The 26,238-nt window shown below is 42.1% G+C and overlaps 1 protein-coding gene and 1 long non-coding RNA gene across 12 annotated transcripts in view; one reads left to right on the forward strand and one right to left on the reverse strand.

The window, feature by feature from the left end:
* Positions 1-26,238, forward strand: part of COBLL1 (cordon-bleu WH2 repeat protein like 1) — a 132,008-nt gene that overhangs the window by 95,038 nt on the left and 10,732 nt on the right. For 10 of the 11 annotated variants that reach the window (XM_077319869.1, XM_077319872.1, XM_077319862.1 and 7 more), the window contains 10 exons: positions 435-636; positions 3,821-4,049; positions 5,377-5,415; positions 7,449-7,546; positions 8,319-8,558; positions 16,560-16,704; positions 17,739-17,813; positions 20,804-20,962; positions 23,285-23,528; positions 25,817-25,902. In XM_077319869.1, coding sequence (XP_077175984.1) covers positions 435-636; positions 3,821-4,049; positions 5,377-5,415; positions 7,449-7,546; positions 8,319-8,558; positions 16,560-16,704; positions 17,739-17,813; positions 20,804-20,962; positions 23,285-23,528; positions 25,817-25,902 — 1,517 coding nt within the window. The remainder of the gene's footprint in view (positions 1-434; positions 637-3,820; positions 4,050-5,376; positions 5,416-7,448; positions 7,547-8,318; positions 8,559-16,559; positions 16,705-17,738; positions 17,814-20,803; positions 20,963-23,284; positions 23,529-25,816; positions 25,903-26,238) is intronic. The other variant, XM_077319866.1, reaches the window with a different exon arrangement.
* The window catches only part of LOC143829287 (uncharacterized), a 59,996-nt gene that overhangs the window by 12,297 nt on the left and 21,461 nt on the right, over positions 1-26,238 (reverse strand). Inside the window, exons 2-3 of the long non-coding RNA XR_013228053.1 lie at positions 9,582-9,683; positions 3,036-3,142 (exon numbers count right to left, since the gene is read on the reverse strand). This is a non-coding gene — a long non-coding RNA (uncharacterized LOC143829287). The remainder of the gene's footprint in view (positions 1-3,035; positions 3,143-9,581; positions 9,684-26,238) is intronic.

Below are 26,238 nucleotides of genomic sequence, written 5' to 3' on the forward strand. Positions count from 1 at the left end.
TTTGAAAGCTAGTTAACAGTTCCCATTGACTGTCATCTTCCAAATATTTAACCCGAGTAATTTATACACACACATTTCTGGCTACTTATGGTTTTAATGATTTTTATGGTGGTTGTTTAACTTACTCTGTAACTTGCAGCATTGTTTTAAAGCAGTCAGCTTTAATTCAATCTGAGAATGACACAAATCAGGCTGTTATAAACCAAAGAATTATTTGCTGTAGAATCCTAGTTATACCCTTCTAAATCAATTGAAGTCTGGAAAGCTGTAACTCTGTTTAGGATGGCATTATGAAGCTATATAGGCACTTTTAAATGAGTATTGAGCCATGGGACAACATAACTGGATTTCAAAATGCATGAATAAATGAAATCTACATTTTCACATTTACATTGTATTGTACTTTAGCCACTTTCTCTTTCCCTTCCCCCCAGCAAACCAATGATGGATTTACTAGTATATCTTTGTGCACAATACCGTTTAAATCCTTCAAGCCATACCATAGACTTGATTTCAGTGGAGAAAAAGCAGATCAAATTCCAGCCAAACACACCCATTGGAATGCTTGAAGTAGACAAAGTGATTCTTAAGCCGAAACAGATGGATAAGAAGAAGCCTCCTCCTATCATTCCAGAGGTAAGCTGAACTCTCTACTCCTTGCCTCCTGAATAGATGTCAAAACTCAATTTGTATAGTTTTTATTTAGAGTATTTATTTACTGTTCCTTTCCCTAGCTGTTAGCTTAGAGCAGTGGTTCTCAACCTGGGGGTTGGGACCACTTTGGGGGTCGAATGACCCTGTCACAGGAGTCACGGCAAGGTGAGCAGTTTGGGGGGGGGGCACCACCACTGTTGCTGCTTCTCCTGAAGGCTCCAGCCAATATATATACAATTATTATATACAACCATGAACAGTGGATCTTCACACCATTGGTCAGTTTGGGTTTAATTTCTGTGAAAGAACATTTGCATAATTTTATGGTCACCACAACATGCGGAACTGTATTAAAGGGTCACGGCATTAGGAAGGTTGAGAACCACTGTGGCTTAGAGTTAAGTCCTTTATTGTGGAGAAACTCCATATTGAATAGGAAGGACAGAGAAAAATGCTGAAGCTAGATTCAAGAGAGATTGCAGAAAGCATATCTTGTTTCATTGCCGATAGAGAAAATAGCGAGATGAGAAGGAGTTAGTGGGAAGGAAAGAACCCCTGAGAGTAGCATTTGGGGAGGGGGGATAGCAGTAGAACAGACCAAGGGAGTGATACAGAAAGTGACATTTAGCCTTACTAGCTTTTCTACCCCCATGAAGCTCTAGTGTGCTCTGTGCAAGGGAACATTTCACAATCCTCTATTATAGTATTAGGCCCTGTGGCATGTTACAACTAAAGATACTGTACAAAAACCTCACCTGGTAAAAATCATTAAAATATACCACTAAAACAGATAAGCTGGAGCCAGACATAACCTGGAAAACAGCAGGAGATGGCGGGGGGACAACAATAGTGTGGTATTTATTCCCAGGGAAATCTGGAAGTGATGTCATGCCTTTCTATCCAGAAATTGCTGGGAAATCAATGGTAAAACCATAGTTTCTAGTGATTGCTAGAGTGGACTGACATCACTTCTTTGTTTTCCTCTGAAGTGAGAGCAGCCTGGCAGGGGCCTGGCGACCCTAATCTGTAACCTTCACATTGCCTCATAAACTCTTCTATATAGCTCTGTTTTAGAGCCTCACCTGAATGCCCCAAGAGTAGGCACCTTTCTTGGCGTTTGTTCCATAATAGAAGTTCAGCCACAGAAAAGCTCTAAGCCTGGGCCATATCAGATAGCATTTTCAAGAGAGAAGTAACTACTCGGAGACCATGTTGTAAACAGTGTGATTTATAGGGATTGCCATTCTTAGGCTGGCAATCCCCAAGACTGATGGATGTAAACTCTTTAGGAATTTCAGAAAACATGGGTTTTACAATAGACATGGTTGAAACTCCTAGTAGGTCATCATGCCACTTCCTGTTCCAAAGTGGTTACATCCAGGCATCAATAGATGCTGTTCACCCTCATTTCACTCCCTGCTTCTCCACTGAGTGGTGGAAGGGGACAGGGAGCATCACTGGGAAGTTCTTCTGCCAAAACCATGTACGTGGCAACCCTATTAATTGCTGTTACCCCAAAGGCTCTGGAATATTTTTACTTTTTGGCTGTTAAGTCGTTGTCAGCTTATGGTGACCCCATAGGGCAGCCTTTACAAGGCTTTTTACCATTGAGAAACCCCTGAAGCATTCTTCAGGCTTCGAGTGGTATGACTGTGCAAAATGTGGTTGGGAAGGATAGCTGTGTACGCACCTAACTGGGGCCCCTCCCCTTCCCACCCTCTCCAGGCCCATCATTGTTTAACAAAATTAAAATATATAAAAAAATTAACTCTCACCCATTCAGGAAACGCTTCCAGAGCTATCAAGAAACCCCAGGGTTTCATGAAACCCTAGTTTAAAAAGCCTGCCATAGTGTTTCCGAGGCAAGTGATGTTCAGAAGTGCCTTGCCATTCCCTGCTTCTGCCTAGCAATCTTGGTATTCCTTGATCAGGACCATACCTACGCTTCCAAGATCTGATGACAGATCAGACTAGCCTGATCCATACAGTTCAGGGCACTGGAGTTAGTCAGTGGTTAAATATAGTTATTTAAATTGATTTCTGTACTACATTTTATCCTGCTCTACCTTCAAAGTGCTCAGGGCTGTATGCCCCACAACAATCCTGTGCCTTGCCCAAGGTCACCCAACAAGATTCATGGCTGAGTAGGGATTTTGAACCTGGTTCCTAGCTCAGCACTCTGACCACAATACATCACTGACTCATTTACAAATGTGTTTCTAAATTTGCAACTGAAAACTTGGTATTTGTCATGGGATTAGCCTTGGACAGAGTATCTCTGTTTTCCTGTTGGTGCTCAAAGTCCACTACTTAGACATGCCCATGACAAAATTGCCTGCATTAATCCTTGTTGTCTGGGAAAGGTGAATAGCTACACTTACCTTCTCTGAACTAGTCTACGGTGAAGTGCTGGAGGTCTTTTATTAAGTGGGAGCAAAATATCTTTGCTTTCATCTCATGCTTAGGTCTGTTTCTCATGCTTCCAGAACTGTGAAGGAGAAATAAAGAATCGAAAGCTAGTAGCATGATCTCATTATTTCACGAACCTGTTTTAGTATACCATTGGGACAGAATGTTTTAACGTGGGAAGCCCATTTTCTTATCCCTCTCTGAGTAATGAAGATGAATGGTTGACCTGGACCTAGCCTTGTCCTGAATAGCCCAGGCAAGCCTAATCTTGTCAGATCTTGGAAGTTAAGCAGAGTTGACCCTGCCTAGTATTTGTATGGGAGACCTCCAAGGAACATGAGGATCATGACATGGAGGTACACAATGGCCAACTACCCATTCTCAGAGGAATGGGAAGGCGACTGTAAGCCTCCTTCGGGTAGGGAAAAGCAGCATATAAGAACCAACTCTTCTTCTTCTTCTTCTTCTTCTTCTACCTCCTAACGTCCCTTTCCTGGCTGCCAGACAATCCTAGGATCTCCTGGCTACACTACACAGACCATACAATAAATAATGGCTGGTGACCTAGACAAAGAGTCTCATGCTGTGAGGATATAAGAAATCTAAAAATATTGGAACACTTCTTACTCCAATGAGAATTGTAAAAATGATTCAGTCTCCATAGCCATCATAACTGATTGGTTGAATCTTCTCAAAATAATAACTGAAAGGTGTAATTTTGAGTAGTAGTTGCCAAATTGTTTTTCTTTTCTTTCAGCAAACTGTGAGAGTAGTAATTAATTACAAGAAGACTCAGAAGACTATAGTCAGAGTTAGTCCTCATGCACCACTTCAAGAACTCTTGCCAGTCATCTGTAGCAAATGTGACTTTGACCCTTTACATACCGTGTTGCTGAAAAGTTATCAGTCTCAGGACACGCTTGACGTGGAAAAGTCACTGAACGACCTTGGACTCAGAGAATTATATGCCATGGATGTCAGCCGAGGTAAGACCTCCATTTGACTTTCCCCAAACCTGCAACTGAACTTTATATATCTGGATAAGCAGAAGACCCTTCTATGTTATACAGATCGATATAATTTTGACTCATACTTTATCTGGTTCAGGTGGGTAGCCATGTTTGTCTGAAGCAGCAGAACAAAGTTTGAATCCAATGGCACCTTTAAGACCAAAATGAAATCTTATACCCAGAAGAGAACTTTGTTGGACCTTAATGGAGCCACTGGACATTGTTCTTTTATCTCAGGGTGTTTGTTGCTGAATTAAAACTGGACTCTAATGAAGGCTGTATCACATACCTTTTGAATAGTTCTAGGTCCACTTCTAAATGCTTAGGTGGCATCTATGACAATACCATTTTAGGGTGGCGTATCAGATGTGACCCTTCCTGAAGAACAACCCAGCCTATGTGATACGTGTTTTGGTAACCTCAAATGTGGATGATTATGAAGAATTATATGTGGGGCTTAGTAGAAGTACCTGACATTGTTCTAATGGCTCCCAGTTTATTTCTGGATTCCACTCTAAGTGCTGATGCGAATCTTGAGAGCTTCAAAGCTTTCATGAGTGAAAAGACTTCCCTACTGATTTTGGAAATTTATTTGCCACCTTTCTGCTAAAGGCAGCTTACAGAATAAAATTAAAACTATAACATTGTGACATTAAAATAGATTTAACAGCAGATTTAAAAAATGTAAAAGCAAAACATGAGATAAAAAACCACATTGCAGTCATACAAAACACATTAAGGGCCATTCCTTAATGCCATGCTGGGCTGCCGCCAATGCGTTCAGGTGGAGCAGCATGGGGACACATTTTGGTGCTGGAGCTGGTCTGCTGCTCAGTGGACTAGTAGGGTAAGTTCCTTCCTCCCTCCCTCCCTCCCTCCCTCCCTCCCTCCCTTCCTTCCTTCCTTCCTTCCTTCCTCCCTCCCTCCCTCCCTCCCTCCCTTCCTTCCTTCCAGTGGTGGTAAAATCTTACAGATCCTTCTTATTCAGAACCTTTTATTCTGTGGTTTATTTATGATAAATACTTCCACGTGATGCATACCACACATCAGTTTATATAACTATTTTATATGGATAGACTTGGTGAATTCCAGTGTTTTATATTTATTAAAATTTGGTAGGGCTTCCAAGGGCCATGTAAAAGGTACTTCTGGAGCCCAGTTGCCATTTGGCCATATTTACTTTTGATTATAGTTCTGTTTTCATTCTAAATAAAATTTATGGAACTTGCTGCTTTAGCCTACAGCTCCTCTGGTGATAAATGCTCTCTTATTGTAATTCATCTTTCCATGTTTCTTTCTTTAGTCACACCAACTTCTGAATTCCATTTGTCATCTTTACAAGGTAAGTTGTATTGGCCCCAAAAGGGAATACAGACAGTAAATGCATTGGCATTCTGTTTCAGTGATGCCAGAGCAAATGGAGTAGTTTGGTTTAGTGGTTAGGAGTGCAGATTTCTAATCTGGTGAGCCAGGTTCGATTCTGCACTCCCCCACATGCAACCAGCTGGGTGACCTGGGGCTCGCCACAGAGCTGATAAAACTGTTCTGACCGAGCAGTAATATCAGGGCTCTCTCAGCCTCACCCACCTCACAAGGTGTCTGTTGTGGGGAGAGGAAAGGGAAGGCAGTTGTAAGCCGCTTTGACTCCTTCGGGTAGAGAAAAGCGGCATATAAGAACCAACTCTTCTTCTAGGTATTATTTTGGGGAAAATTCATTAATGGAGAAGGTAGTTTCTGAGGGTAGCAGTGTTGGTCTGCAGTAGAACATTTGAGTCTGGGAACACCTTGGAGATCAACAAGATTCTTGGGGTATAAGTTTTCAAAAGTCAAAGCTCTCTAATGAAGGAAGCTTTGTCTTTCGAATGCTTATCTGCCCTCAGAAATGTTTGTCTCTAAGGAACTACTGGACTTGAATTTTGTGTAACACCCAAATTGTCTTGATTTAGGGCAGTCCCCAAGTAATTATAGAACTCTGGAGAAATGGGGGGAAAACACTATAAAAGTAGCTTGTCTTGAGGAATTACTGCAATATGTTCGTAGTGAGGATAAAGATAGTATAATCAGGATGCACTATGTACTCTTCAGTGTGCCTGCAACATGTCAAAGTGATTTCTTGTCTAGATAAGATGGTATGTAAAGCATTTGATATACGGCCAGAATTGCGGAAAGAACTGGAAACGTAACTAGTATCATATTTGGGAACAGAAAGCTGTCTTAGCTAAGCTACTTATAAAATGTACTGTACAAATTTCTGCAAACACAGTGGGTTCTTGGATCTGTGCTTTTAAAATACCGTTTTCCCTCCCCTCTCTGCCATTCCAAAAAGCCAGTGCTTGAGGGCCAGGGTTCCCTCCAGACAATATGCCATGCATCATGGAATAAATCCACTGAAATTAAGTCACCCAGAACATACAACCCCCCCCCCCCCCGCAAACATAAGCAGTGTGAATTCAGTTGATGGAGCAAAATGTGTCAGAATGAAGGGGTGATTTTGGATGTATTTCCCTTGTAGCTGCAGCTCTCTTTACCACCTGGGATGTTGTCCCTGAAGGGATCAGTCTGTAGGGGCACAGAGACTGCTGGGGTAAGGGGCTGATCCTGCGTAGAGCAGGGGGTTGGACTAGATGGCCTGTATGGCCCCTTCCAACTCTATGATTCTATGATTCTATGTCAGTAAACATTGCTTCTGAAAACTTGCTATGTTCATGGAAGCCCTTGATCACCCCAATTTATGGGGTTTTGTTTTGCCATCTTTATTTTTTAAAACTCTTGAGTGCAATTCCTGCCTGAACAATGCAATAATTTCAACCCATGTTTAAAAGTTTAATTGCTGTTCATATTCTTACTGGCTTGGAGGATATATTTAGTGTGGACTCTGACTTTTCCCGCTGTAGATCCTATTATGTGTTTTTCTTAAATGGAAGTTTATTCTAAAAATTCATGACTGTAGACAATGTAGGCTTGCATTCCACCTAGAATTTCCACGTGTGCATGAGTTTTCAACTGTGGCTTCTCTGCCTCTCTCAGTTCAAAGTGTGGCTCCTGAGAATTGAGTACTTTGGGAGATGCCTTTTTCTGCTATTGGAGAGTGAAGTCAATGAAAATCCTCCCCCTTCTCGTGGAGGTTGAAGTTTTATGTGGGATACAATCTGTAGGGTTTTTTTAAATTGTAAGATAAAATTTGATCCAGTTGATGCAAGACATGTAAAGGGTAGAAAATAATAGTAAGCTAATTCATATACTTTCTGGGGGGAAAAGAACTTATCTCCCCACTCCAAAAGAAATATTAAATAGCAAAACTTGAAACTGAGGAAGAAAGTAATTAATGTAGTCAAGATGATATAGTCCCCAAGAGTTTCTTCGTTTTATTTTTAGATGCATGTCAAAACTCTCAGAATTTGGACATTTTGAAGGAGAAGGAAAATAAAGGGTTCTTCAGCTTTTTTCAGCGAACCAAGAAGAAACGAGAACAGGTAAGAAATGCGGCATTTGTAAATGGTCCAGAAATGAAACTGCTTTTTGTAGCAACAAAGGTTTGCAACACTATCCCTGGTCTATTGAAATCTAGTTAGTATAAACTCATATCAGCAACTCCCCTCCCCCCAAAAAAAACCTAAGACAGGATTCCCATTTCTCTGTCCTATGGGTACTTCCAGCATCTGCCACATTGACAAGAATGTGCCCTTTTTACCTATAGACTTATCATTACAGCTAGTGGAGCTTCCTATTTCTTGGGGCCTTTTTGCCAACTTTAGACAGATTAAGGACACTGCTGGCTCATGTGATTCGAAGGACGTTTTCCTTTGATCTGTTTGCTTCATGTTTGAGATGACTGAATGCTGCCTGTTCATTGTCCATAATGTTTTTGTACTTAGCCCTAGAGGTTAGGCAGGTTTTTTTTACTATGGGAAGACAGGCTGTGTCTCCTAACACTTGCCACAGGTCACAATGAACTTGTTGTCGTGTTACCACATAGTGGACGGTAAGTGTTGGAATTCAAAGACATTTAGTCTTATTGGCAGATGACAATTGAGTGGAAAGTCCCCTGCTTGTTTAGACCTACCTGTGTTGTTTCTCTGTTCAGTTTAGTGACCTAGTATTTTGCCCCAGAGAAGTGGCTTCCGGGCCGCTAGAGGTGAAGGGGACTGAAGCTGATAACCAAGGTTAAAAAGCACAACTCTGTTTTAAAAGATGGTTGACTTTACAATATTCAGACTCTTTCTTTATTGTTCTTCTCCATGCAAGACTGCCAGTGCTCCTGCGACTCCACTGATGAGTAAACCAAGGCAAACCTTTTTCATAAGATCCAACACGGTTTCCAAGCAATACGACTCAAACACCCTCCCATCGGAAATGCCAAAGAAGAGACGCGCCCCCTTGCCCCCAATGCCGGCTTCTCAGAGCGCTCCCCAGGATCTTTCACAAGCCCAGCACAGACCTGAAACTTGTGTTGTGAAATCCAGCAGTGTGGATGAAACTGATAAGGTTGGTTGCCTTGGAGTTTCTGTCTTCCCCGTAGTGCTTTGCTCCAAGGATATGTTGTAATGTTTGTGGAGTTGTGAAAAGTTCAGCAGGAAAGTTCAGCACTTGGGCATGCTGAACCAGTTTGCAGCAGTTCATGGTTTCTGCCTGAGTTTACATGTACCCAAGCCTCAAAACATAGGGCTTTCTTTAAACGCAACCTGAGAACTTCAAGTCAGAATGCAGAAGCATACCTGTGGATAAAAACACTTCCAAAATATTGTATTGGTTTGGAATGACTGCTGTGGAAGTCAGTTTGTGGGTTCAGTTGAAGGTGCTATTTTGACCTTTAATGCTCTATATGGCCTGGGGTCTAAATTTAATTTATTTGTTCGTTTGTCCATCCATCCATTCAGGTTGCATTTCTAGCCTGCCACTCCCCGGACACTCGGGGCAGGCTATAGTATATAACCCCCCATAAAACTCCATAAAAAACCAATAATCATCAGACACCCTAAAAACTCTAGTAACACAAGACTGGCAGCATAATTCCCCTCCCCCCCAATCTCACAGCAGTCTACCCGGGGTGGGGTGCACAAGATGTTAGTGCGTAGCTTGAGGAGGGGCCTTGTTGTTATTAACCCTGGCATCAACTGAAGACCTGGCAGAAAAGCTCTGACCTACATGCCTAAAGAACCACCTCTCCCTATGCCTGTGCATGAACTCCTGTGGTCAGTAACTGGGATGTTCATGCTGTGGTGACCCCCACCCACCCATCCACCCGGGGTATTCTCCCCTAGAATGAAATGGGCTGTCAATGAGCTCCGTTACCCCTTTAGCTAAACCAGTATAGCACTTCAGTGCTATAGCAGGACCATTCAGATGTGCTCAACTTAGAACATAAAAAAAAAGTCTGCCAAAGAACATACAGTGAAAAGGGGCAGGGGAAAAGCAGTACCATAGGAAGTGTTATGAACATTTTAAACAGGACACCACAGTGATTCAGGAGCACAATAAAGAGATGAAAACAGGAAGAATGCAATTTACCTCAGAAATGGCCCAGCCATGCTTTTCCTAACCCAACACAGGCCACTTTGTAGGAGCAGGTAAATAGTTTCTGCTAGCAGCCGGTGACCAAAACAGGTCTGCCTGAAATGACAGGAAGCAATCCATTAGCGACCAGTTACTAAAACAGAATACAAAGGCAGTTGGAAAATGGCCTATATGTATCATTTAGGGATGGGATGGTTGCTATTTCTTTTGGAAATTGTATTGTCTTATGATTTTAGTTGGTAGTATATGGCTTTTGGGAGCCTCTTGTGGCGCAGAGTGGTAAGGCAGCTTGCTGGGGGGGTAAACGGTAATGACTGGGGAAGGCACTGGCAAACCACCCCGTATTGAGTCTGCCATGAAAACGCTAGAGGGCGTCACCCCAAGGGTCACACATGACCCAGTGCTTGCACAGGGGGATACCTTTACCTTTATATGGCTTTTATGGTTTTACCACTGTTGTATGTCTGTACTTTGTCATCACATAAGGGAGCCCAGTGCAGTTCACAGGCTGTATTCACGTGTTTTAATTAGTAAGTAGAATCAATTCCCAGTGGTCAGAACCCCTGACATACTGAAAACCAGTTTAAGCTCTGATCACATGGTTTCTTAGTGTCAGCAATTCTGAGGAAAGTGCTGTGCTGACTCATATGAACCACAACAGGGTATAGAGGACCATGGGAAAATGTTTGCTCTTGCAGAGGTACTGGGTAAACTGGGTTGAAGTTGGTGAGTTGTAGTCGTGCTTCCCTGAAAAAAGTAAGCTTTCCTAATAGAGACGTATATGCTTAGAGCAGGGGTAGTCAAACTGCGGCCCTCCAGATGTCCATGGACTACAATTCCCAGGAGCCCCTGCCAGCGAATGCTGGCAGGGGCTCCTGGGAATTGTAGTCCATGGACATCTGGAGGGCCGCAGTTTGACTACCCCTGGCTTAGAGTATAGTTCCCCATTGATACCAAAGGAATTGCTTTTATCCTCGGTTTGGAAATTCAAACAATTCAATAAACAAAAGTAAGATATTATCATATTAAATCATGCACAACAATATGCGGTTAGGATAATTCAAAGCATATTCAGTACCGATGGAATAAATAGTGTTACTTTTTATAAATAGTGCTACTATTTAAAAGATGTTTGTAGAATCAAAGGGGAATTAGAATGCACCTTTCTCTACCAGGCTTATAGTTTTGCATTAACTATGGGAACATTTTGACTTGCATTAATATGTCCAGTATTCAGAAGACTTTTTGACATTTTGTGTTGCTTCTAAATTGCCTGCCTGAGCCCTTTTATGTTTTTTTTTAAGGCAGTTAAATATGCCACTGAGAAAAAGGTCTCCCAAAGAGTTCTAATCTTTGTGGTGTTAAGAACAAGTTACAGTCTTGAGAATTAAATTTTACTTACTGTAAGTCCGCGGATGTTAAAACTCGTGTTTTTATCTTAATAAAATTGTCTGCTTGTGTAATAATGCATTTTAATGAAGTTATGAATCAGGCTGCCGGGTCAAATCTATCTATGAATCCCAATATGTGCTGAACTTATTCCAACCCAGTTTTGGGGAGAAATTAATGCAGTGGGTAATATCTTGGTAGAGCACAGATTGTCAGTTGTGAATTCCAATTAAAGTTCAAAGTCAAATGTTTCAGTGTAAATTGGAGAACCGCATATTTGTATTTCAGACAACACTTTGAATCTGGAATTAAAGGCATATTTTCTAATACAGAGGGCTACAGGCTTACTAGAAGGATGAAGTGAAGAGCTGGGGGGGGGGGTGGTAGGAATACTTGGCCCCACAGATGAATTGTATTTTGGGCCAGTCAATAGGACATTCTTTTCAGTCATACCAAGATTAGTTTCTTTTTCCTAAACTCTCAACCACCAGAGTGTGCTGTTGAACAGAGGTTCTGGGTTTTGCTTGTTAAGGAAAAGATCTTTACTTTCAGAAAAATAAACTATTGGACATTTAGCTATGAGGGTAGAAAAGGATAAAAATGATTTTTAAAAAATGTGAGTAGTTGTATGTAGGTTTACAGCTTTGGGCTTGAATCTGACAGAATTTTTTACAATTATTTTTTTTTAGAAAATGGAGTACAAAATAATAGATGAAGCTTGCTTGACATTATTACATTTTCCTTCTACAGCCATAAAAGTGAAATAAGAAATATTCAACAGCACTCTTTAAATTTTGAGATAAACTTTACCTTCTCTGCATCATATAGCTTGATGATTTGTTTTTAATCTTAATAAGAAAATATATTGAAAATTAATGTTATATGACAATCAGACATAGTTTTGAGTATACACAACTTTAAAGTGTGCTTAACTGAGTTGGTTTTGGTGCTATGAGAGCCTAAAGTAATCCGGAAGGATGTTTTGCTTTTTGAAAGATCCCATATATTACCATATTTCTCTGCTTGGGTTTTTATTGTGCTGTCACTGTAAAAATATCTTGCATTCTTTCCTGTTTTTCAAGGGTATTCCCAATAATACAGTCTAGGGATATATATTTAAAACAGTAACTGTATTCTGCACGTGCACTTTTCCCAACCTTAGCAAATACATTTAATCTTTTTCCAGGATCTAGTTCTGAGAAAGCCAGTTATACTGGTTTACTGTGAAGGCTGATTATGCATAGTACATATTGGCTTGTGCCTATAATATCATAAACCCCTTTCTTCCTGTATACCCAGAGAAGTTATGCACCATTTTAAACACTATTGTTTTCAAATCAGATTAATAATTTTTTTACTGTTAAATCTGAGGTGGGAACGATGACGAGGTAAACCCATCTGTGAAACAATGGCTTTTCTCAAAACTTGCAAACTTCATACTGAAGTAAAGAAGAGAATTGTCGGCTTTCTTACTTTTTGGTGATGGTTTATTTGAGAAAGCAAGCATCTGCTGAGCTCTTACTGAGGCGATAAGGAACAATTTGTCTGCTCTAATCAAGCACACTGCCTCTCTCTTTGTAAATAGCAAATCAGTCAGCATCCAGAAAGGATCTTGCAAGCATTACGTAAAGACAGAATGGCAGAAAAGTATGGCTTGTTGGTGTCTAATATTTGTAACCCAAGCTATGATGATGGTGCCAAAGGAATATAAACCAGTGTTTTAGAAAATGATCTTGTGCCTTAGTCTCTTCACAACTGGCATCATGTGTTGGTGCATGCTGCAGCCAGTTCTGGCTGGACAAAGGCCAGGTGCAATTTTATTCAAAAGCTCTCCAAGTAAAATCATGGGGAATGACATGTTATTCTCTCTGGTTTTATATGAGGTCATAAAAGGCAATCAAGGAAGCAAAATTTTGTACAAATCTCTCTTGGTGTAGAGGTCTAGCGGCTAGAGTGCCGACTTCTAATCTGGCAAGCCAGGTTTGATTCCCCGCTCCTCCACATGCAGTCAGCTAGGTGACCTTGGGCCCGCCACAGCACTGATAAAGCTGTTCTGACCAAGCAGTCTCTCTTAGAATTCTCTCAGCCTCATCAGCTTTACAGGGTTTCTGTTGTGGTGAGAGGAAGAGAAGGCAATTGTAAGCCGCTTTGAGACTCCTCTGGTAGAGAAAAGCAGTATATAAGATCCAACTCTTCTTCTTTATCAGAGTAAGCAAACTGAAATGGAAAAGGAAATTGGTTGAAGGAGAAAATGTAGGGAGTGGCACATGAAAGGAGTGTGATTAGAGGTAGGGTTGCCAGCTCTTGGTTGGACTGAAGATTTTGTGGGTGGAGCCCCAGGTGGATGGGGTTTGTGGAGAGGAGGGACTTAATCTGATATAATGCCAATATCCACCTTCCAAAGTGGCCATTTTCTCTGTACTTTGGAGATCAGTTGTAATCCCAGGAGATCTCTGGCCACCACCTGGAAGTTGGCAACCCAAAGTTAGAGGAGAAAGGAGACGTACTGTAGGAGAAGGTGGTTCTTTAAACAAATTTGCAAGCTACCAGGCTTCTTGAAGGTGGGGGGGGAGACCTGTTTACAGATGCTGCGGAACCACTACAATGTCTGAGGATGTAAAAGGTAGGGACAACCTGGGCTCACTCTGTAGGAGAAAAGAATGTACCAACTCTTTTTGGGGGGGGGGAGGGGGGTGAATGGTAATTTGTGTATACCCTAGACCAGCCTTTTTCAACCTTTTGTTCATGGAGGAGCTCCTGAAATAATTTTTCAGACTTCAAGGAGCCCTGGAAGTGATATCAGCTGGCTGTGCCCCACGCCACACCCCCAAAGTAAAAGAGAGAACCTGTCCCAGGCTATCAAAATCAGTTAACTATATATTTATACAATCTCGATTTTAATGATAAATGAAATGACTAGAACGGATTCTAGATTCTGTTCCGTTTTTTTTCAGACTAGACCTTTCATCGGTGGTTGTTTCCTCCTATGATTTTGAAACTTATCCTAGAAGTTTTCAGTATTTCAACAAACTCAAAGTTGTAATCAAAATTCTATGCATATAATACCGGCCTTCAGCTTGTAGGTATGGGAGAGCTTTGTCCAGATGCCACACCCCCAAAAGTGACATCACTACCTGCACCCTTAACCTTTTGTTCCCTCTCCTGACTTTACTACTACTATAGGCCAGAAATAAGAGTAGAAGCTGAGAAGATAGCCCAGGACCCCCCCCCCCCAGACTGTGCCACTGCAGAGCTCCTGCAGACCCCCAGGGGTCCCTGGATACCTGGTTGGGAATCCCTGCCCTAGATGTTTCTGAATTAACTGGACCAAATGGTCATACAGGAACTGTATTCATTATTCTTAATTTAGATTACTTTGGTAACTACCTAGGGTTGAGTTATCTGCCATTCTGCCTTTTTTCTTTGACTGTAAACAGCATTATTATTGTTCAGAATTAAGTTTCTTCCCAAAGTTTTGAAAGCGTAGTTTCTGTGAAGTGCCCTCATAATAAATAATCTGTTGCTAGCAGTTCAGCTGGGGGGGAAACAGAAAAGACTATTGCTGCATGGCCTTTATAGTAGATTTAAACTGGAATGTCCTTGTCCAAAACGAACTGTTTTCTCAGTTCTGATAAAGCAGAGCATTAGTCCGTGCCAGAGAGGTAATATCAGACAGTGCCAAGAGGAGCCAGCTAAAAAGAAACACTGCTTCCACTGTTTTATAGTGTATTATAATTTGGGTTCTCACAGCGAATATAAGACACTCTGTTCAGTTTCCCATATCCGTAGTTGCAGCAGAAGTAGGAGGTAAAAATAAAGCTGTTCCGTGACAATTGAGCATTACTGACATTTTGGCGTTGTATTCTACATTCAGAGATGCATATAATTCTCAATGTTTGTATCAGGGGAGAACAGAGGCTTATCACAAATGAGGGGATTTGTGTTTGGGCTGTACCACTTCCAAATCCAAGGTGGTGGTTTACATAATCGCTGCACTTGGGAAACTAGATGTCTAGGAGAAGAATTCTAGCCTAGTCTTAAAATGCCCGTTTTCTGCATGCAGGTTTTAAAATTTTTGGTGGTAGAGCATTCAGTCTACGTCGTGCTTTCACAAAACCCTGGGGCTTCTTGACAGCCCTGGAAGGGGTTCCTGAATGGGGGGGGCGTTAATTAATTTTAAATATATATATATATATATATATATATATATATATATATATATATATATTTAAAATTTGTTAAACATTTATCAGGTGATATTGACCATATATGGTCAAGTCAGTTCTGCCCCCAAAATGGCCAGCGGTTGGGCTTGGAGGAGTTAGGGGGAGGGGCCCCAGGTGGGCTTGTATACAGCTGTGCTTCCCAACTATATTCTGCATGAACCTTCTACTTTAGGGGTTTCTTGAAGCCTGAAGAATGTTTCAGGAGTTTCTCAATGGTAAAAATGTTGAAAAAGCTGGTCTAGATATTCATCACCTCATTGGTGAAATCTAGACCTCTGATAACTGGACGTTAGATACACAGAGATATTATTTATATAGACTGGACACTTGGTATGGTTTTCTAGTCTAGCTCTTTCAGTTTAGAAAATTGGAAGCTCTGATTGTGAGTTGAATTCCGCTGCAAATCTCTGCATGCCAAAGGAATCTCCTCCAGTGAAATGTGACCTTCTCGCTCCCAGTCTCCCAAATCACCCATGAAGTGCTACTGCTGGGAACAGGGGACCTTTAGGAACACCATAAAGGGGGTGGGAGGCCTGCTATGGGAAGTGAGAATGGGCAGAAATCAGCTGCACTCCTTCACAGGGATATGATTAACAGAATAAATGCCAGGGCAACCAAACTTAGAACCTTGCTACCTCTGTCATTGTATTCCAGCCACTGCTAAGATTGATTTCTGTGTTATGTAATGGGACTAGATCTTCTGTTTTGAGGTATATTTCATATATTTTACATTTCTATTTGAGTTTTTTTTCCAGTTTTTCTAAAGAAAAGGGAGTCTTCCCCTGCACGCAAAAATGAAATTGAAACATTCTATCACATCAAGAACTCTGCTTTTTGGGCCTTACAAAAAAAGAATTGGTATCTAATGAGGAGAGCTGTGATTCTTGAAAGCTTATTCCCTGCCCCTGCTGGTCTCTAAGGTGCTACTAAGGGCCTCTTGTGGTGCAGAGTGGTAAGGCAGCCGGCATGGTGTCTGAAGCTCTGACCATGAGGCTGGGAGTTCAATCCCAGCAGCCGGCTCAAGGCTGACTCAGCCTTCCATCCTTCCAAGGTCGGTAAAATGAGAACCCAGCTTGCTAGGGGGTAAACGGTGATGACTGGGGAAGGCACTGGCAAACCACCCCGTATTGAGTCTGCCATGAAAACGCTAGAGGGCGTCACCCCAAGGGTCAGACATGACTCGGTGCTTGCACAGGGGATACCTTTACCTTTAAGGTGCTGCTGGGCTGGAATCTTGTTATTGCAGAACAACATGGCTGGCCTCTGACACAATGGAACAGCAGCTGTTTTGTAATATGAAAAAAAAAAATCTTCCTGTGTTGTTTAGTATTTCTGTTTCTACTTTGTTGTCCCCCAGGGGCTCTCAACCATAGGCAGAGTGAGAACGGGTTCTCTTCAGCTAAGCGGCACATCCTCCGTCAATTCTTCCCTGAGACGGGCAAAGCGCAAAGCACCGTCCCCACCTCCAAGAAAAGGCCAGAGTGACCACAGCATCGCGACAGGTAGCACTTTTTAAATATTATTATTATTAATAATAATAGTAGTAGTAGTAGTAGTAGTAGTAATGATATTTCAATTTATCGCCCACCTCCCCTGAAGGCTCGAGGCAGGTTACAACATTCGGCTAAAACCCCCAATACAAACCCCATTAAAACCGTCATAAAATCGACAATCCAATCCAATCAATGCCCTAAAACAAAGATGCTGCGGAGAAAAAACTCCTCCCAGTCCTAAAGATCTCCCGTTACTATCTTCAGGAGGGGAAGGGTGCACAGAGGGTTCAAGTAGAATTCGCTAATGCCACTCCTATGGGGGGGGGGGCATGATCTTCCTTGCTGCCAGACCTCAACCATAGACCTGGTGGAAGAATGCAGTTTTGCAGGGCCTGCAGAACGCTGAAAGCAGATGATAATTCCAGAGAATAGCCATGTTTAGTCTAAAGTGGAAATGAATGGGATCGTTGTGGCACCTTAGTAAAACTGTAACAGGTATAATGAATAGAAACGCAAGGAGTAGCACAAGGCATAATACTTCTTGCGTTTCATGGTGCCTTTATTCCGCTGTTTTGTTATAGCCCTACATAAAGCCATACGTAAAGGATTCACTTGTCGCATCTGAAGACATGAACTCTAGTCCATGAAAGTTTATGCTGGAATAACATTTTATTAGTTTTTAAGGTGCCACGAGATGCCTGTTTACCTTTGTAGATGTAGGATCTAGCTGGGAACTTATATAACTACAGATTCCTTATTCTTTAGCTTTGACTTAGTATTGCTCTAACAACTTCTAAGAAAAAATGTGTACTTTGGACAAACTCATGAAATAATATGTTCAGAGAAAAGGCAGATGTTTGAAGTGGATGTCACTGGGGGGGGATATAAAACCTGACAATTTGATATCAGTTCATCTCCATCAAAGGTGTGTTTGGTTTTCTGCTTGCTCTAAGTGCGGAAGAAATGCATATGAATGTTGTTTGAGTTCTGGAGTAATGTTGGGGATCAAAGGAAACCATTCCAAACTTGCATTAATATTTCAGGATCTGAGTCAGCAGAATCAGTTCAGATCGACGGAAGTGTCAGAGGAAGATATTCTGCGGTATCATCTCCAACAGGTACTTTCTATGTGGTATTTAGTAAAGGAAAGTCCCTGTAACTCAGCCTTGCTGCACCATTCCAGGCTCACAAGCCCAAATTCCCCGCATATTTTAATTGGCTTTGGGGTCCAAAGGGATCTGTGTCCACCCTCTCACGCCCTCCTACCTGCCACCCCTTTCAAAGCCCATTTTTAAAATGGGCTTTGATACTAGTTGTCTCTTATAAAATACACTCCTGTGTTCCTTGTATGACACACACTGAACCTGTTTTCGGCCTTACCTTAACTATACTCAACCATAGCTCTTTCCTTTCACACTTTTAATACAGCAGGTGAGGAGTGGACATGTACCAAGAAAAGGCAGGACTCTGGGGCCGGAATAATTTTTTTTCTCCATCTGTAGTCATCGTTCTTTTAAAAATATTGCTGGAGGAGGAGAAACAAGAAGCTCCTCATACGGGAGAGCCCTTCTCTACGGAGCCAGATCCAGAGTTTGGCTGGCCTTTGGGCAACAGACAAATTTCTCCTCAACCACAAGGCACAGTAACCAGGTTGCAAGGATACAAATTAGCAAAATGAAAACAATGATTAAAACACACCCATTATGAGTTTTAAAATCAGTCAAAGACTGACAAAAACGCCAAAATAGATTCATAGGAATGTTGTAGAACAGGGGTAGTCAACCTGTGGTCCTCCAGATGTCCATGGACTACAATTCCCACGAGCCCCTGCCAGCAAACGCTGGCAGGGGCTCATGGGAATTGTAGCTCATGAACATCTGGAGGACCACAGGTTGACTACCCCTGTTGTAGAATCAGGGAGTGCAAACACTGACTACCATCTGGATTTTGGGAGGGTGGGATTAGGTAGCCCCTTAACCCTCATACATTCCTCTTGTGCTTGGCGTGTGGGTAATTCCACTTGTCCTTCCCTATATCTTGCTCACATTTTGAAATTTCAAGACAAGATATGGGACTCAACTCTTTTCTGTGCAATTAAATCTTCCTTTGAATCTAGAAGGTCCAAATGCAGTCTTCAGCTTGGTAGCTTCGCTGTTCAGTTCCTAGTCTGTAAAAACAGCATTGGAGTGACCTACTTAACAATATATTGATCAGAGCAAACACAAGAAAGACATAAAATATCTCTTATATGCTAGATACTACCTACCATAGCAGCATTTACTTCTTTTTCCCAATACCTTTGCATAAACAGAGTGCTTATTATGATTTCTTCCTTACATGTTTTTTAAAACTTCTTTCACTGTATTCAATCTCTGCCTTTCTACCTCCCCCACCTCCTCTTCCTTTTCATCCTCTTTTCACACTACTCTTTATGCCTACGTTGGTCTCCCTCCTGCTGATTCATCTCCTTCCATTTGTTCACTTGTTCCCACATGGCCAATAATCAGGGAAGATTATTAAAAATACTAAAACAAAATTCACATTAGTTGCTGTTTCACCTTGGCCATCTCCTATTTAGATGATGTATTGTGGTTAACACCTGCAGGAGCGAAGTTATTGAACTGTGGTGCTTGCATCTTGGGGACATTTGTTCTTGAGTTTCAGTTGTCACAGGAATGGCTTATAAGGGTTAGGGAACAAAAATGCTATTCTGCTCAGGGATCCCTCATTTGTAAACATCTGACCAGTAACTTGGAAGAGCTTTATTGCAGCTCCCCCTGCAGTTTGTCTGAGGAAGTGTGCATGCACATGAAAGTTCACACTTTGAATAAAACTTTTTTGGTCTTAAATTTTGGACTCAAATTTTGTTCCCTTACAGCTCTAGTTAGCCCCTTACACCTCTAGTTAGGTTTTTTATAAAAAAATATTGACCCTATGGCCTGAAATTTGATAAAGGAAGCAGCATTGTTTTCTCATTTGTGATCAACATACCCACTTTCAAGATCCCGAGATAAAAGTGAGGGGCTGGATTTTAGCATCTATACAAATGTAAGAAACAGTTGGGAGAAAGGGGAAGCCAGGTGCATAACAGAGGTGTTCACCCATACATATCTAAGAGGCTCGTGCATGTTTTATTTTACAAAACTGCACATTGCCCACTCCAAAACTTACTCTAAAGCTTCTCCGGCCTGACTCTGCTACTAGAACTCAGTGAGCTGGAAGAAGAGTGCTTAAAAGCAAGAGAGCATTGCAAGGTAAAGTGGAGGAGGAGGATCAAAGTTTAGCTGCCCTCACCTGCAGATTCCACCTTCATTAAAAAGCAGACCTCTCCAAGAACACTAGAGAGTACAGCGTGAGTCATTCCATCATACTGTCTCTCACATGTTGTCCATTAAAAAAATGTTGATTAATCAGAATTCAGCCAGCTAATTGATATCTTCATGCACTTGCTTATACATACATTCTATGCCCTGAGCCTTCGGGGAGGGCGGTATATAAATCTAAATAAATAAATAAATAAATAAAACTGTAGTCATCTTTGTTTTTAGAGGAACCCTGCATGGTGCATAGCAGTGACATTCTAGAAGAGGCATTCCCTCTTTTGTGAGAGGATAGGAAGAAAGCCTCTGCTGAGATGTTGCCTAGCACTTCTGTGTGGATGTATGTGTGTTTTTGCTTTTTTAAGTGCAGTATTTACTCAAATGACTGTTTTTTCACAGTTGTGCCATAAAAGTAAACTCTTGCATCAAGTTACAATAATGTTCAATAATGATTTTTTTGAGGGCGTAACATTTTCAACGGAGCCATTTAACATCCAGAATTATGTTCATTTTGAATAAATATGGGGCTTGTTAATTGGTGTTAATATACATAAATTTAAAACTCCCAGATTAAATTAGGGCTATCTTTTTTTAAATAAAGTTTTAAAATCAATTAACTGATAAATTGAATAAATGCTGCAAGCTCTGTTAACATAACATAATGCATTTATGTAACAAAATCAGCTAACACCAGCATTGTTGCTTTTCTGTTTTTCCTTTCTCATATTTCATATTTTCTGATCTACTGCTAATAAATTCATTGTGTTGTTTCCTAACCTGCTTCTTAGACAAAGTAGTTGACCTAACCGGAAGTTCAGCGCCACCCTCTGCCGCGTTCTGCTTTGAGCCAGCCAGTCCCGATCAAAACAATGGGCAGCAAAGCCCAGAGACCGCTAAACTTTGGGGTTATGCTGATATCCCAGATGAATCTGAAGTGTCTCTTAAATGTAGGTGGCCGTCCTATGTTGTTTTGTGGGATTAATTAATGAGATTATGGGCATTATGCGTGTTTGTTATTATTTGTTATAGAACCAAAGACTTTTTTTTTATTATTCAAAGTTTTTTATTTTATTTTCCAAGATTAAAGATAGTACAATGCAAGTAATCTACATTATTGATACAGAAAGAAAAAGATTATGCTCTTCGTTTGATACACTTGATACCCCGTTTCAATCCCCTTTTAACTTATTTTCGTAGGTAAATCAGATAAGGGCCCCATTGTTCTTGAAAAGCCTCTTCTCTTCATTTAAAAATATAAGACCCCACATGGCTACAATATTATGGACTTTTACCCGAAGCTTATAAACTTTTTCACGTTTCCACCACATTTAAAAAGAGAAGCCTACTTTGTTACCATCGTTTCAACATTTGTTTGCATAGTTTTTAACAATTTTAGCAGTCATAAGCAATTTATACTTAACCAAGGACTTAATCTTCATTTTTAACAAAGCGGGTTGGATTCTTTCACGTGGCAGTGGAAGTAAACTTTTATTTCACACTTTTCTGTTAGTATTGTTACGACTGTGAGGCTTTGTTGTGGTTGTCACAGTTCAGCTTAGAGCTATAATATGATTTGATTTGATATAATATGATTTGATTCTAGGAGGTCATTATTGGGATGGAAAGCTGCTGAAACATACCTACGTTTTGCACATGTGGAAATGCAAGATGGAATAAATAACATGTCGGTTTAGGTCAAGGGCTTCTTGCGATCACTTTGTATGTCTGTTTATGCAAGAATCCTTGTTATTTTATTCCGAATACATCGTAAAGATGGTTTATTAGGGGAAAAGGAAGAAAACTGGGAGAAAACTGGAATGGGAAGTTCTGATCTTTCCTCGGTATTTTGATTGTGCTTTCTTCTATATGCGTTTTCCACATTGCCCCACGAGCTTCACTAAATACATTATAAATATGAAGCATTACATAAAGTCAAAGTGCAGCGAGAGCTGTTGATGTGCTAATTCTCTTATGATTAATTAAATGAGAAGATGCTTGTGGCAAAGGTGTTTATGCCAGGCTGTCTTTCTCCCCTCCTCCCATTTACATAAGCTTCCCTCAGAAACCAGTACTTTACCTCATAAGAATAAAACGTACCGTTCTGTTTTGCATCCTGTTTACTGATCTCCGGGACATCTATAGCCTTATCAGAATTCCAAACTGTGTGCACCTTCTTAGTGAATCGGTTGAGGCTGGCATCCTTGAGAGGCTGTGAAGGCCCCAGCAACTGGGAAGGGCCCGTTGTTGACATCTGATGCTGCCACTGAAAAGAAGCAACAACAGCCACCCTCTTGTCCTCGTTAGATAGAGGATTAGGCCCGCTCTGGTGGGGCTTTTCTCATCTCCTTGGCTCTTCCCGGAGGGAGAAAGGAGGCTACTGTTGCTTTGGTGGCCATCTGTACAAGCCCACCTGTACAAAGCAGCGAGTCAATGGCAGTGATGGCAACAAGCAGAAATTACCACAGCTTGGTTATCCAACATGGCGTAGTGGTTAGGAGCAGCGGCCTCTAATCTGGAAGAAGAAGAATTGGTTCTTATATGCCGCTTTTCCCTACCCGAAGGAGTCTCAAAGCGGCTTACAGTCGCCTTCCCTTCCTTTCCCCAAAACAGACACCCTGTGAGGTGGGTGAGGCTGAGAGAGCCCTGATATCTCTGCTCGGTCAGAACAGCTTTCTCAGTGCTGTGGCGAGCCCAAGGTCACCCAGCTGGCTGCATGTGGGAGAGAAGCAGGGAATCAAACCTGGCTCACCAGATTAGAAGTCTGCACTCCTAACCACTACACTAAACTGGCTCTCTAGAGAGCCAGGCTGGATTTCCCAATCTTCCACATGCAGCCAGCTGGGTGACTTTGGGCTAGTCACAGTCTTGTTAGAGCTGTTCTTACAGAGCTGTTTGGTCAGAGCTCTCAGCCTCACCCGCCTCACAGGGTGTCTGTTGTGAGGAGAGGAAGGGAAGGCAATTGTAAGCTGCTTTAAGACTCCTTCAGGTAGTGAAAGGCAGGGCATAAAAGCCATCTCCTCTTTATCATCCTTGCCTCCCTGCCTTATCCCTGCTGCTTGGTGGCCACATGGAAGAGAGCAGTAGCTGCCCTGCCTGCTACCTTCCTTTGTGGTGAGGACAGAGAGAAGGAACTGATGCCCACCAGAGGGCATCTCACTTGGAGTCCCAAAACCTAGATCCAATACTGCTTTCTGCTTCCTTAAAACATACTTTTTGTATTCTTTGTTTTTCTTTAATCCCATATTTCTGTGTTTTTCTTGGGAGCGTAGCTGACCTAGACTCTGAATTTAGTCTGGAGGAGATTGATGAAAAGGAAGAGATGCATGAAGAGAGCATGGACACCTTTCTTGGGACCCAAGAGGTTTTGACTTCTGGCATTGCTTCTGATGAGCCACTCAGTCCTGGACAAAACGAGTCGGCTTCACTGGAGGTTTCAGATCTTGGCACGGCCACTGGTGGTGATGGGCAAATCTCCGGGGAAGAAGCAAAAGAAGGCATAGCGACACATAACAAGTAAGTGTATGAGATTTAATACTAGACTGAAAAGGGGAGGGGAGGAGCCAAGAAATTCAGGGGGAGGGCTACTGATAATTTTGTGTTACTGTATTTGTTGGAAGGGGAATAATGGGAGAAGAAGCAAGCACTATGCTGTCAATGAGGTTTCTGGAAGTAAACTGAGGTTTACTTCCGGAAACATATCCTGGGGATTATAGCCACCGTGAGGTGCCACAAGACTCCTGTGCTTGCAAGGGAACCCTACTTGATGTTGTGCAATCTCTATATAAAAGACAATCTATCTTTTTTCTGACCAGATTGATAAAGTAACATATAAAACCGCTCTTTTTGCTTTGGCTGCAAGGAAAATAAGGGCCATCATTATTACAGTTAAGGCAGGCTCTTAACATTCTTGCACTCTGTAGTCATGTATGCTGTTTCAGTTCTTTGGTCTTAAATTTCACATTTTATACAGTTCTTTTTATTCTATTTTACTATTTATAAATTTGTATTTTATATTTTGTGAAGGTCTATGGCTATATACAGATAAATGTATCACTATATGCTAAATACCTAGACTCTGTGTTCAGGATATACAGAGTTTTTCATGGCAACACTTCTTTTGGGGGGTTTTAAGGTATATTTTGGGAGGGAAGCTGGCATGGGATAGCCTTATCAGATCTTGGAAGAGAAGCAGGGTCGGTACTTGGAATGGAGACCACCAAGGAAAGCCCTGCAGAGGAATTACAGTGGCAAGCCATCTCTGCTTTTCCTTTGACTTGAAAGCCCCTTTAGGGGTACACATAAATTGGCTGGGACTTGGTGGATCTTTACACATATCTCCGCCCACCTAGATTTATATGACAGCTTCTAATTAAAGTTTTGGGAATGGGGTTGTGTTGCTTGTGAAGAATCACAGCTAGGTGTAGTCATTAAGAGCAGAGGCCTCTAATCTAGAGCTGGGTTTGATTCCCTGCTCCTCCACATGCAGCCAGCTGGGTGACTTTTGGGCTAGTCACAGTCCTGATAGAGCTGTTCTCACAGAGTAGTTCTGTCAGAGCTCTCTCAGCCCCACCTACCTCATAGGGCATGTGTTGTGGGGAGAGGAAAGGAAGACAATTGTAAGCTGCTTTGAGATGCCTTTAGGTAGTGAAATGCAGAGTATAAAATCCAACTCTTCTCCTTTTTTTGGTTTATTTGTTGATAGCAGGCCAGTAAAGTAGCTAATCTGATTTGACATCTTCCTACAGCAAACCTGCCCAGGGGCCTAGGGTTCTGGCAAGTGAAGTTAACCATCGACTCCCTAATTAATACTAAAGAACTAAGTGTCCCCCTGTCTCAGCCATCAATGTTCACTGCATGTCTGGATACCTCTATCAGTGGCTCGGGAAAAAGAAGGGGGAAACCTGAGGTGGGGTTATTCATTTGATCTTTCTGGCCTCGACCAGAGGCCTAGTGGAAGACCCACATCTTACAAGCTCTGCAGAACTGTGATAGCATCAGGGCCCTGGTCTCAGCTGGCAGCTCACTCCACCAGGCTGGAGCCAGGGCTGAAAAAGCCCTGGCTCTGATTGAGGCCAGGAAGATGTTGTCGGGGCCAGTGGCTACCAACAGACTTCCTCCAGATGAACATAATGCTGACCAGGGAATGTATTGAGAGCCAGTTTAGTGTAGTGGTCAGGAGTGTGGACTTCTAATCTGGCTAGCCAGGTTCGATTCTGCGCTCCCCCACATGCAGCCAGCTGGGTGACCTTGGGCTCGTCACAGCCCTGAGAAAGCTGTTCTGACCAAGAAGAAGTAGAAGAAGAAGAGTTGGTTCTTATATGCCACTTTTCTCTACCTGAAGGAGTCTCAAAGTGGCTTACAGTTGCCTTCCCTTTCCTCTCCCCACAACAGACACCCCGTGAGGGAGGTGAGGCTGAGAGAGCCCTGATATTACTGAAGGAGAAGAAGAGCTGGTTCTTATATGCCACTTTTCTCTACCCGAAGGAGGCTCAAAGCGGCTTACATTTGCCTTCCCTTTCCTCTTCCCACAACAGACACCCTGTGAGGGAGGTGAGGCTGAGAGAGCCCTGATATCACTGCCCGGTCAGAACAGCTTTCTCAGTGCCATGGCGAGCAGTGACATCTGTGCTCTCTTAGCCTCACCTACCCCACAGGGTGTCTGTTGTGGGGAGAGGAAAGGGAAGGCGACTGTAAGCCTCTTTGAGCCTCCTTCAGGTAGGGAAAAGTGGCATATAAGAACCAACTCTTCTTCTATTGGGAGAGGCGTCCCTCAGACATCTTTGCATTTGTTTGTTTTGTAGAGCTCAGCACAGCCATAGCGACCAAAGGGAGGCTGCACTCCAGAAGGACAAAGCATTGGAAGCACTGCAGCCCAGTCAAAACAATGGTGAGTTTCTCTTCCTTCAGAGCAGTGGTTTTCAACCTTCCTAATGCCGCGACCCTTTAATACAGTTCCTCATCTTGTGGTGACCCCCAACAATAGAATTATGCAAGTGTTCTTTCACAGAAATTAAACCGAAACTGACCAATGGCGTGAAGATCCATTGTTCGTGATTGTATATAAACTGTTTTTCTTCCAGAGTTTCTCATGTCAGTTCTGCCTCTTGTCCCACCATGCTCATCTCACTGTCTTCCGCCTCCAGAAGAAGCGGCAACAGTGGCAGTGTCACCCCCCCCCGGCCACCCTGCCATGACCCCTATGAAAGGTCGTGCGATCCCCGAA

This window comes from Paroedura picta, chromosome 2 (assembly GCF_049243985.1).
Source record: "Paroedura picta isolate Pp20150507F chromosome 2, Ppicta_v3.0, whole genome shotgun sequence".
Taxonomy (NCBI): Eukaryota; Metazoa; Chordata; class Lepidosauria; order Squamata; family Gekkonidae; genus Paroedura; species Paroedura picta.